At 47.3% G+C, this 12,717-nt stretch overlaps 1 protein-coding gene and 1 non-coding gene across 2 annotated transcripts; one reads left to right on the plus strand and one right to left on the minus strand.

Annotated features, from left to right (window-relative positions):
• Positions 1–489: 489 nt before the first annotated feature.
• LOC135709014 (uncharacterized) lies at positions 490–5,733 on the minus strand. Its single transcript, XM_065231215.1, has one exon. It carries the CDS (start codon positions 5,731–5,733, stop codon positions 490–492), a length of 5,244 nt encoding a protein of 1,747 aa, XP_065087287.1.
• A 6,146-nt stretch (positions 5,734–11,879) lies between these two features.
• Positions 11,880–11,950, plus strand: TRNAG-GCC (transfer RNA glycine (anticodon GCC)). The gene has a single exon. It is a non-coding gene; the product is annotated as a tRNA-Gly (tRNA).
• The last annotated feature ends 767 nt before the right edge of the window (positions 11,951–12,717 follow it).

Below are 12,717 nucleotides of genomic sequence, written 5' to 3' on the forward strand. Positions count from 1 at the left end.
GCTGTAGCGAAAGAGGATGACTCCTGTCACTCTTCGACTTTTATAACAGGGCGCGGCGGAAGACGGTACAACGCCATGCTACCAATCTAAATTTCCCTTTTGGGCGTTTATAGCCGTCGATCAAAGGGAGTTTTTACGATGTGACCGATGAGCAACAGATGGCGCGTCGATGCATTTTCGTTGTCAAGAACATACTGGCCCCTTCAGGAACTTCGTTTCTGACGTGTATACTCGATGATCAGCTGCTCTGCTACCGGTCTCTTTCTCGCATCGGGACTGTCACTGCTATACGATCGATGAAGCTTCGACGGACGATTTGTTTATACACGAAAGTCGACGATAGAAAAATGGTCTTGTCCTTTCTAATGAAAGGCATTGATTTTTAATTACAGATGCTCCTGTTGTCAACGGATAGTCGTGAACTTCGGAATACTATCGTTGAAGGTGAATTTTGGAATGCAAGTAGCTGGATGGCTGCAGTGTTGATGTTTACATCTGTGGTGGTTGGTTTTGGTCGGACGATGATTGCACTGGTAAAAGGCAAATTTTTGATACCGGGCGAACGTAACGGCCGGTTGGTGTTTGGACCGTCACTACCCTGATGACTCCATCTGAACCGGGATGAACCTGGTCGATTCTAGCGGTCTGCCAGTGCATTGGTGCAGTGTTTTCGTCGCGAAGAACAACAAGTTGGTTTTGCTGCAGCTGAATAGGTGGATTGCACCATTTTGTACGTGGCTGCAGTGTGGAAAGGTACTCCAAGTGCCATCTTTTCCACAATTCCTGGAACAGTTTTTGGACCAAGTGCCACTGTCGAAGTCGATTCGTTGGGATATCAATGTAATTGACGTCTGGAACAGCCTTGAGGGCGGATCCCGTTAAAAAGTGTCCCGGAGTGAGTGGCTCAAAGTCGCTAGGATCATCGCTCAGTGGAACAATCGGTCGAGAGTTCAGACAGGATTCGATTTGGCACAGTAGCGTAGTCATGTCGTCGTAGGCAAGAGTGTGCTTTCCGAGGACCCGCACGAAATGCTTTTGAGCAGACTTTATTGCGGCCTCCCATAGCCCGCCGAAGTGGGATGCTCTAGGAGGGTTGAAGTGCCAACGAATTCCTTGCAGATTGCATTCTTGTGCGATAGCATTGCGATGCTCCTTGTTGCGAACGAGATCCCGAAGTTCATTATTCGCTCCAACGAAGTTTCGACCATTATCGCTGTGTAGATCGGAGCAAAGGCCACGGCGAGACACGAACCGACGAAGCGCTTGTAAAAATTTCGGTGTGCTGAGATCTGCTACAAGTTCCAGATGTACTGCTTTCGTGGAGAAGCAAATAAACACGGCAACGTAAGCTTTCCCGGGTGCAGCACGACGATGTATAGGCTTGAGTGAAATTGGTCCCCAATAGTCTACTCCTGTAATGGTGAAGGGTCGACTTGCAGTAGTTCTCGACGCAGGAAGCTCGGCCATAAATTGCTCCAGCATTCGAGGGCGTGCTCGGAAGCAAGTAACACAGGTGTGAACCACACGCTTGGCCATGTTCCTGGCCCCTATGATCCAGTACCGTTGCCGAAGTAGATTGAGGAGCAATTGTGGAGCAGCGTGGAGATGCCGCTCGTGATAGCTGCGAACCAAAAGCAGCGAAAGTTTGTGCGATGCTGGCAGGAGAATTTGATGCTTGCTATCGTATGGTTGTTCTGCCTTTTCCAATCTGCCACCGATGCGAATTACCTTCTCTGACGAGATGAACGGGTGGAACCACTTGAGGCGAGATTTCATCGATACTGGTTCCGACTGTTGAAGCTGCTTCCACTCTTCGCTATAGGCTTGTTGTTGAACTAATCTGATGAGTATTCTCTCCGCTTCTAACATCTCTTCTACTTTCAGCAGAGTAGAATTTGGCAGTCCACTGGATTGTTTTCGACAGCTTTGAAGAAAACGACGGCAGTAAGCGACTATACGCAAAAGGTAACGGTATTCGGAGAATTTTTCGACGAGCAGGTCGACGAATGACGGTTCGTTTGGTGACGACGATACTGCTAGGGAGATTCGACGTGCTTCTTCCAACGCCTCAGAAGGTTGATCGTGTGTACTTCCAGCTACTGGCCAGCAATCTTGAGGTTGCCGAAGCCATTCAGGTCCCTGCCACCAGATGTCAAAATCAATTATAGTGTCTGCAGTTATCCCACGTGAAATGCAGTCCGCAGGATTTTCTAGACCAGCGACATGATTCCACGAGCTATTCTGGGTGGTGAGCTGGATCTTAGATGTTCGGTTGGCAACGAACGTGTTCCAAGTAGAAGGAGATGCGTTGAGCCAGCAGAGTACGACGGTGCTATCGAGCCAGAAGTAGCATTTCGCGTCGAGACGGAGCGATGACTGAACCTTTTCGTAGAGTTGCGCTGCCAGTAGTGCTCCACTGAGCTCGAGTCGAGGAATCGATTGCCTTTTTAGAGGTGCTACTCTTGATTTTGCAGTGAGGAGGGCAACCTTAACTATTCCAGATGCATTAGTGGATCTGACGTATGCACAGGCTCCATAGGCAAGCTGCGAGGCATCAGCGAAGATGTGGATCTGGATCGTTGCAGGTTCGGGTTGCAGAATACAGCGTTCGATGCGAAGTTCGTTGAGTCGCGGCAATTTAGACTGATAATTTGTCCAATGGATCTGGTACTCCATCGGTAGTTCCTTGTCCCAACTCCACGAAGATCCACTGTCGTCTTTCAGTTTCCACAGGTTCTGCATGAAAACCTTGGCAGCAGTTACGACAGGTCCCACTAAGCCAAGCGGGTCGTAGAGACGGGCGATGAGCGAAAGAGCGATTCGTTTAGTAATAGGTTGGTCTGCTGTATCAGATGGTAGGTCGATTTTGTATCGCAGGCAATCTGAGGCTGGTTCCCAATGTAGCCCGAGAGTTTTGATGACCTGAGTGCGCGAAGTCTTGAGTGCGCGATTTTCAGGTGGAATTCCCTTGAGTACTGCCTCATCGTTTGAAGCCCACTTGCGAAGTTGAAATCCGCCTTTTGCTAGGAGTGCATCTAGCTGGTTCCGGAGTTCAATTACTTCTGCTGCGTTTCTTCCGCCGGAAAAGAGATCGTCAACGTAGACGTCTTTCTTCAGAGCTTTGGCTGCAAGGGGAAAACATTGACCTTCGTCGTCGGCAAGTTGGATCAGTACCCGAGTGGCGAGGAAAGGAGCGCTGGCAGTACCGTACGTTACGGTATTCAGTTGATATGTCTCCATCGGATGGTCCGGTGATGGTTTCCAGACGATGAGTTGGACTCGGCAGTCACGAGGGTCGACGAGAACTTGACGATACATCATCTTGGCATCAGCAACTACCATGACTTGATGCTTTCGGGAGCGCATCGTGATCGATCGGATGTCCTCTTGCACCGTTGGTCCAACCATCAGAGCGTCGTTGAGCGAAGGTCCGTTCGGGGTTTTACACGAGGCATCAAAGACGACCCGTAACTTCGTCGTCGTGCTTTCCTCTCGTATCACAGCGTGATGTGGGAGGTAATAGTGCTGTACCTCTGGGTCTTCGTAATCATGAATGCGCTTCATGTGTCCGAGGTCGAGATACTCGTCGATGAAAGCCTTGTACTGCTGGTGAAGGTCGGGGTTGCGGATTAGACGACCTTGAAGCAGGTGGAATCGACGAACAGCGGTACGACGGTTGTCGCCAACTTGATTTATGACCTCTTCCTTGAACGGTAAGCGGACTACGTAGCGTCCTTCTGGAGTACGAGCTACAGTACGAGAAAAATGTTCCTCGCAGGCAGCTTCTTCGACGGAGTACGCTGTCGAAGTGCTGTCTTCCTCGATTGTCCAGAACTTTTCCATGAGCTGATGGATATCTGCGACGGTAGCGACGTTTGCAACGACGAGAGCGGTAGACGGACTCATTGTAGATTTCCCAGCTACTACCCAACCAAAGACGGAATTGACCAATACCGGAAGATTGTCGCCGAGAGGAATGCGTCCAGGAACCTTGAACAAGTCAAAGAAAATTTCGGCTCCAATTATGACATCGATGGGATTGGTGCTGTCAAACGACGGATCTGCGAGTTGAATGCTGGGTGGCATGTCCCAAGTTGAAGTATCAACGGAAGTGGCTGGTAGATCGATGGTCACCTTGGGTAGAACGAGAAATTCGACGCTGGTGGAGTACGTGCCAACTCGAGAGCGGATTGTGGATGAAAACTTAAGCCTAGCTTGAGTGGACGCTTGACCGATTCCGGAGATTGGAAGATAGATTTTCTTCCTCTGAGCCTTGATGCGCTGCGAAAACCTTTCCGTGATGAAGCAGCATTCACTTCCTGAGTCCAGAAGTGCGCGGGCAACGTACTCGACCCCGTTGTCATCGATTAAGATGATCATAGCAGTGGCAAGGAGAACTGTCTTCTTCTTATGGCCAGCGGAAGCGTAACTGATGGATTCGACGACCGTAACAGATGAGGACATGGTCGGAGGAATGGTAGCTGGAGTAGGTGTAGCAGGTTTTGGATACTGGACTGGCTTCGAGTTCGACGAAAAAGAGGAATCGTTCGAGCATAGCTGCGTGTGATGACGTCCACGACACTTTCGGCAGTTGGTAGACGACGAACAATCCCTTGATAGGTGACCCTTTCGAAGACAATTTCGGCAGAGTTGATGACGGCGTATCTCTTTCTCCTTTTCTTCTATTGAAAGCTGCGAAAAAATTCCACACATGTACAAAGGGTGATGGTCTGAGCAGACGACACACTTCCGAAGATTGACCTGGTTGGCTCCGTGGCTCGAGACGGATCGCTGAACTGGCTTCTTCTGAACGGTCGACGATTGAGCTTCGATGGGCTTGGCCTGGATGGATTGCAGCACCGTAACTCGTCGCTGGATGAAAGATGTCAGGTCTTTGAAAGTGATCGCTGGTTTGGTCGAAGAGTACTCCTCCCAATCTCGCCTTGTCGTCGGATCCAGTTGAGTGCTGAGCATACGGATGAGCAAAATATCCCAATACTCCGTGCGTTCACCTAATTGCTGCAAAACTTTGACGTTTGCCTCGAATTTCTCCACCAGACTGTGGAGTTCCGTTGCCGTTTCTCTTTTGATAGAAGCGAAATCGAAGAGAGTGTCTACGTACGCCTGCTTCAGCCGAGCAGGGTTTTGGAAGTGTTCCAGCAGAAGGTTCCATGCCACCGGGTAATTGTTCGCACATATTGGGATCGTTTGGATGAGTTGAAGAGCTGTGTTCGATAATGATGATCGGAGGTAATAAAACTTCTGGATATTCGAGAGACCAACAGCTGAGTGGACCAACGACACATACAAATCGTGGAAGTTAAGCCAGTTTTCCAATTTGCCATCGAAGACAGGGAGTTTAACGTCGGGCAAACGCACCTGCGATGCCGACGGAAGGAATTGCGTTTCTGAATGATTAGGAAACGGGCGAGTTGGTGTAATTGGCGTTTTATTTCGGGCCAACAGAAAGCCCTTGACGTGATAATAAGCGGACTCAAGCGACGCCCGCTCCTTCAGATGGGCCTCGATGGCAGCTTCATCGAGCGTCTCCAGCTCGCTTTGGAAAGTATTATAGTCTGACCACAACTTGATCAGGCTCTCAAGACGGACAGGGACTTCGTCGGCCTGCGTCTCCTCATCGTAATCGTCTACGAAGGTCTTAATGAGGTTCAGCGACGTCACTATACTCTTCAGCCGCATCTTTAGCGTCTTGATACGGCGCTCGGTCGACATTGCAGCGAAATCTGTGGACAATGGACCAGCGTAGCACACAAACAGAAAGTAAAAGTAGTTGGAAACCTAATTACCTTGTTGAGGCAATTAATTTGCCTTGAATTTGATAACAGCAGCAACCAAGCAGGAAGATGGCGTTCCGTAGCAGATTGTTCAGCTGGGACAATGGCGATAAGAAGCGATTCTTCAGCGGGCACAATAGCGAATGTGCGATGGCGGCTCACTAGGCGCTGGACTATCGGACTAGCGGAGATTCGACGCTATCCGGCTCGAAGGACCAAATGTCGGTAGCACAGCGAGCAGCAGCAGAAAAATTGTCTCAACCGATGACTTCCAGGTCGGCGCACGGACAGGTAAAGTTTTCACTCACTTTTTTTCTTTCTTTTGTAGGTACTTTCGGATGGCGGATCAATCCTTCGAAAGGTAAGTGTTCACACGCGATCACTGGACTTGAAATGCACTTTACTTTGTCTATATTCTATTTAAAATTACTATATTTTACTTAATTACAAAAGGCAATAAACTACGGGTTTAAATTCAATTCACTACTTTCTTCTGTTTGTTTTGGTTCCACTTTAATTATGATGATGATGCTTGATGACGTCGCTGTAGCGAAAGAGGATGACTCCTGTCACTCTTCGACTTTTATAACAGGGCGCGGCGGAAGACGGTACAACGCCATGCTACCAATCTAAATTTCCCTTTTGGGCGTTTATAGCCGTCGATCAAAGGGAGTTTTTACGATGTGACCGATGAGCAACAGATGGCGCGTCGATGCATTTTCGTTGTCACGAACAAGCACAAACAGAAAACACTCAAATGTTGTAAAAAAGATTCGCCTCCTTCAGGAAGGCGATGAGGGCGTCTGCTGCCGGGGACTCGTCGCCAAGCAGACTTCGTATGCTGGTTCCCTCCTGACCGAAGGCAACCCGAAGGTCCTCGAGCTCTAACAGTTGATGAGGATGTGTTCTACGGAGGCTGGCACTCCGCAGGTTTCGCAGGTTTTCTGGAACGGTGCGCAGCCTGGACACCACTTGCTGCTCCTTGAGGCTCGGTCGATCCTCCCAGGGATCGGTGGTCGCCTTGATTTTTCGTAGTTGGTGAGTTCGATTGTTCCTCCACTCGTTGTCCCACGCTCTCCGAACCGTCCGCTTGATCCATTTCTTGATGTCCTGGAACGGAACATTGTCAGAGAACCTGGGTCCGATGGGGCCTGAGCCGGCGAGGTGGTCGGCGATCACGTTCCCCTGGATGCCACAGTGCCCGGGTACCCACATGTATACGGTGTTGGGCGGCGCATGCGTTACCGTCCCTTGTATCCACGGATGCTTTGGTGCTTCATCGGTTAGGGCCATTATTGCGCTTTGTGAGTCGGTAACGATGGGGATCGGCCGATTGGCCGGAAGGGTGGTTGCGTGAAAGACGGCCGCTGCCTCAGTGGAAAACACCAAGCACAGGGCCGGAAGTGAATTGCTGACGACCAAACTATCTCCTGAAACCCCCATTCCCACTCCGCTGCTGGAGAGCGAGCCATCAGTGTACCTGATTTCGTGATCTTGATAGTGCGCCCCGAGAGTTTCGACGACTGTCCGGCGCAAAGCCAGTGAGTTGTCTCCTGCCCTGAAGCGGTCCTTGATTCGGCTGTCGATTCTGATCTGATGTGATTGCCAACTTTTGTCTCCGTGCCAGGAGGGAGATCTACGTCGGCGACCGTGTGGAGGAGTCGGTTCGCCTCGTCGAGGAGAAAGATCCTGCTGTTTCCCGACGTTTTAGCGAGGAAGGCAGTGGCTTTGGTAGCGGTAGCTGCGGAGTCAGCCCATCTGACCACCGAGGAGACTGCCACTTGCGCCCTTAATTTCGTCCTCTGCAGGGTGGGGCCCACCTTTACAATGAGGACGTCATCCGCGTAGACGAAAATATATATGTTCTTGGGTAGCTTGTCGAAGACCCCGTTCATGGCCACCAGGAAGAGGGTGACCGCGATCACCGAACCCTGTGGTACTCCGGTTTCTTCGCTGAACCTTCTGGATTGGACGTTTCCGACCGACACCCGAAAAGATCGGTCGGTCAGAAAGTTTCGGACGAAGTGTAGGATGCGTCCTTTTAGTCCCCATTCGGCTAACTTCTTCATTACTGCTGGTGTCCACGTTCTGTTGAATGCTTTGGAGATGTCCAGCGAGATGATCTCCGTATGATGGCCTTGGTCCTGTGCCTCCTTCAGGACTTCTCCAAGAGTGGCGAAGTAGGTGGAGGTACCGTACTCTTGCCTGAAGGCGTGCTGTCGATGGTCAAGCAGTCCCTTAGACTCCAGGTATTGCTTGAGCCTTCTGTTGACCATCCGCTCCAAGACTTTGGCCATGCAGCAGGTCAGCGCGATGGGGCGGAATGCTGTGACGTCCTTGGTCCCTATATTTGTTTTGGGGATCGGGATCACGAGACTTTCCCTCCATTTGTCCGGGTATTCTACGTTGGTCCATAGCTGGTTGTAGAGTTCGAGCAATTGTGTTTTCCCTTCGAGCGGTAGATGCTTCAGCAGTGGGTATCCGATTTCATCCGGTCCGGCCGAGTTTCCGTTGCTCCGGCTAAGAGCGAACGAGAATTCTTCCCAGGAGAATGGTTGGTTGATCGGTAGGTCGTCGTTGTCTGTGGGAATACTGAAAGTGGGCACCGAGGACAGCGAAGGACCCACTCGTCGTTGGAAACTTTCGCTGTACTCCGCGATTCCTGATAGTTTGGCGGAGTATTTTCCCAGTTCATCTGCTACGGCGTTTGGTTCGGTGATGGTAACGGTGTCGGCTTGCACTTGTAGCGGCGATGATCGCCGCTTGCCGCTGAGGGCATTGATGCGGCTCCCCAGTTCTGCTGACGATTGTTCGGCGTTGATGCTTTCCAGGAAATCCGAATACGAATACTACCCATCTTATGGAATCATTACTGAAATTGTTGTGGTTGATTGCAGTATACATTTATTGTTGAAATCATGCAATACTATAACGTATAACAGATTCTTGGAGGCAAACGAAGTAGTATTAAAATCGAGCGAAAAACTGTTTTCCTTGGACCAAATTCATTCGCATACAACATTCTTTTTCTGGAGTCCTTATGAAAGTAATCTTAAATTTATATTCCGAAGAAACTATTGTCGAGATTCTTGACGAAAAATAATATCACCTTTATATATTGTTGCGTAAGTTATATCTAATTGATAATATTTTTATTACAGTTCGAGAGGAGACATAACGGACCTGGAAACATTTTCGCTACTTGAAAACGACTTGACAACACGTGACTCAAATTTTATACGAAAATGGTAAAAACCATTCAAAAATGTTTTTGTTTTGATCAATTTATCTGTTTGTTTCAACGCAGCACTTAATTGCCGGATCATGTACATTAGTTTTTGTTCATCCGTGGATGCATGTTCAATATCACTTGAGTTGTTGTCATTCATAATCGTCTTAGTGGGGATGATTTTGAAGGCCTAAGAGCAATGACAGTGGAAGCGAAACGGCAGCAGCAGCGGAAAAGTCCCTGTCAGTCTACTAGCCGGATTGAAAACTAGTTAGAACCAAATCGACTTCAGTTAGATTGTTTCGTTAGTTAGAGAGGAAACGCTATAAATATATAATAAAATCTACTTTCAAGTTCCGTAAGAACTATTTTTGAACTTCAAAGTCTCTGATTAGTTTATGTAGAACCTTATCTGAACTTGAAAGATGCCAACAAGTGTATACGGAACTTATTGTGAACTTGCACTGGTTGACATTTGACAGCTTGTTTTGTTTTCCGCATAAGTTTTCAGTAACCTCGAAAAGTACCAAATAATTTAACTTAATCGTAGTAAATTTGCGTGTTTTGAGACTTGTTTTATTTAGAAAATTATCAAGGTATAGTAGTGGGACACAAACATCAATGAAATTTATTAAAATACAATATATTTTTTACTTACAGAAATGCCATTCGCCGTAGTAGAAACATTGAACGCTCAAGGCTGTAAGGAGCTTTCGGCCGTTCCAGATCAATGGCTGCGAAAATCAAAAAGTGGACACACCTGGCCAAACGCAAACAGTGATCCGTGACGAAAAAAACTGCTAGAAATTGACATTTCTAAAGTTGCTTACAAGTTCAAGTCAAGGTTCAAGTCGAACTTCCTTCGAAATTATCTAGAACTTTACGTATACTTCTAAGTCTGAAAGAAGTTCAACATAGATTAATTGTGAACTTTCGCACTGCTTAAAAGTACGGTTAGTACTTAGATTGAACTTTGTGTTAGAGGTTCAAAACAAGTTCTTTATTCACTTTTTGTGAACTTCACAGTTCAACTGAACGGGAATAAGAAGCTTCAGTTGAACTTTCAAGGTTCCAATAAATATTGGCGGTACTTGGAGCATTAAGTTCTGTTTGTACGTGTAGTACCTTGTTAATCAGCAAGAAAGTTCCACGGAACTAAATTTGAACCAGATGTGAACTTTTGAGTTCGTTTCTCAAGTTAAATCCGAACTTTAGGTTGCTTGGGTCTTGTAAATCTTCTTAGCTTCACGTTGATTTTTATTGACATTTTAAAGTCCATTACCCATGTTCCCGTCTTCGAGAAATTATTCACGATATCAACCACAACTCACGAACTTTAATCACGTTAACCAGAAACAGATCATGTTTTTCAGGACAAAGTTCACGTTTCTATGACTTTTGTTGCCTTTGCTGATACCCGGTACACTGTAACGCAGGCGTTACGTTTATTTTACGGTACAATGTTCACGATTCCATGATTTTATTTTATCATGGTGTACTTTCGTAAGCGAAAAATTTACTTATTCCAGAATTCGTGACTGATGGTTGACGAATTTTGGAACGGATTTTATCCCATGCCCCAATGATCTCCGAATAAATTCTATCAGTAATTGTAAACTGCCTGACATTAAACCAACTAAACTACACAACTGAACTAGCAAAAAATCACTCCGCATGGTGGTCAATTTCGTACCCATCAAGTTCATCCAAACCGTCACCTCAGTAACACATGCGCCAGTCGAAACCACAGGACTGCACACTGACTGGTCATGTCGCGGAGAGAGCGAAAAAAAAGTTAACCCCTGAAGCCACGTGTTTTGCACTTCCGTCGACCAAAGGGAGAGACAGCACGGGAAAAAAGCCCACGCGTGTTGCACCACCAACCGTCCGTTGTTGCGAAAAACCAATAAATTATTTTTCATTTCATTCATTTCGAGTGCAATAAATCTTACGAATTGACCAAGTGCGTTCCATTTTGGCCACCATCGCGCGTTGTTGCGTTGCCGCCGCGGGGCCAAATTTCGCCACAAACTTAAATGAACTTTCGGGTTCGGGCCAGCCATCCATTGCACTGCATCGTCCGCTGTGAGTGGTTGCACCTCGAAACTATACCTACCTCCTGCGACCTTGCACACAACAGCATGGGCTCGGTGAGTTTGCCACACTAAATTAAACCTGGTTGGATTTTTTTTTTTGGCCGGCCTTCGCATCACAAGCCATCGTCAACGATCACATGAAATAGCCAAGGACAGGTCGAACAAAAAAGTATCACCAGTTCGTTTTTTTTCGGCTGCCACAGCAGTCAATTCGATGGGTTCCGTTCAAATTCAATAGCATCGGGGAGCCATCAAAACGCAATTTGCTTCAGAAGGGAAGTTGACTGCCTGTAAGAGGAGGGCGAGGGGCTGGACGAACTTCGAATCAGCGCTTCAGGTTGAATGTGAATAAATATTGAAACACAACACAATTAAAATAATTTCACATGTGTATGTGTAGCTTTGGAGGAATCCAACTTGATAATGTTGACATATTCACCACTTCTTCGAGCATTTGTTTTGTAATATGCTCGCTTCTTGACCACCGTTGGCTTTGCCACTCCTTCTCAAGACGGACGGAACCGGTTTATTTCGAACAAGCATGTGAAGACACAAACGATTTCTTGTTTCACTTTACACTTTTCCACACGAATAATCACCAAATCGAGCCTACGTGCACATGTATGGAAGCGAGATAATGACGCGAGTAAACAAGTTTATTTTTAGCTGCCGCAGTTTCCGTAACCTAAAAACATATACACGAAATGGAATAATGACGTAATGGATTTGTTTCTATAGCGAAGCAATTGTGTCCATGAAGCATCGGTGGTTCAGTGGTAGAATGCTCGCCTGCCACGCGGGCGGCCCGGGTTCGATTCCCGGCCGATGCATCGATTTTTTTTTAACGTACGTCTGGATATTAACGAGTCTTATTTTATAATCAACTCTTTCCAACATCGACCCTAAGTTTAACTGCTAAGGGTACTCCAAAGTTAGACGAAACGGATTAACTCCCTACGTGACAGTTTAAGAAGTACTTTACCGGCACTAAATTGTTACCTCTTTATGCACGTGAGCAGTCCAACGGAATTTAACGACACGATAAGTAACGTCCCAATTTATGCTGTCCTCCTGGCACAATGCTGAGACGCGCTCCATGTATGCAAAATTCTACCCTTTTCCGCTGTCACTACCGTTTGAAACGTGAGCAAGTGTAGGTAAAGCGTAATTACCGCATTAAAATAAAGCTTCTCCTCGTTTCGAAGGGAGCGAAATTAACCCCATCGCCATCGTTATTAAAAGCGGTTTTGGGGGATCTGGCACACATGCTGGCTGCTACTACTATCGTCGTTGTCGTCAGTTTCACCACTTAATTTTCATTAGACCAAAGTGCCTCACCTTAGGTGCACGTTTACGGTGGAGGGTCCTTGAATGAGGGTGCGTGGATAGAGAGGGGGTTAGAAGGGTAAGAACACGACATAATCTTCAGGCAACTTACCCTTTCGTGTGCGTCAAACTCACGTTGATGACTGTTTTGGGAAATAAACTTTCTTTTGGAGGAGATGTTGGTGTGTTCCTTTGCACCGTTTGTTTCGCATTTTGTTTTATCCCGTCCTGTCAGGAAGAGGTGGATCTCACATATGGGACCTTGGGCGAT

The sequence above is a fragment of the Ochlerotatus camptorhynchus genome, unplaced genomic scaffold (assembly GCF_037179485.1).
Source record: "Ochlerotatus camptorhynchus isolate MF236.1 unplaced genomic scaffold, CSIRO-AGI_Acam_v1.1 ptg000345l, whole genome shotgun sequence".
In the NCBI taxonomy this organism is placed as follows: Eukaryota; Metazoa; Arthropoda; class Insecta; order Diptera; family Culicidae; genus Ochlerotatus; species Ochlerotatus camptorhynchus.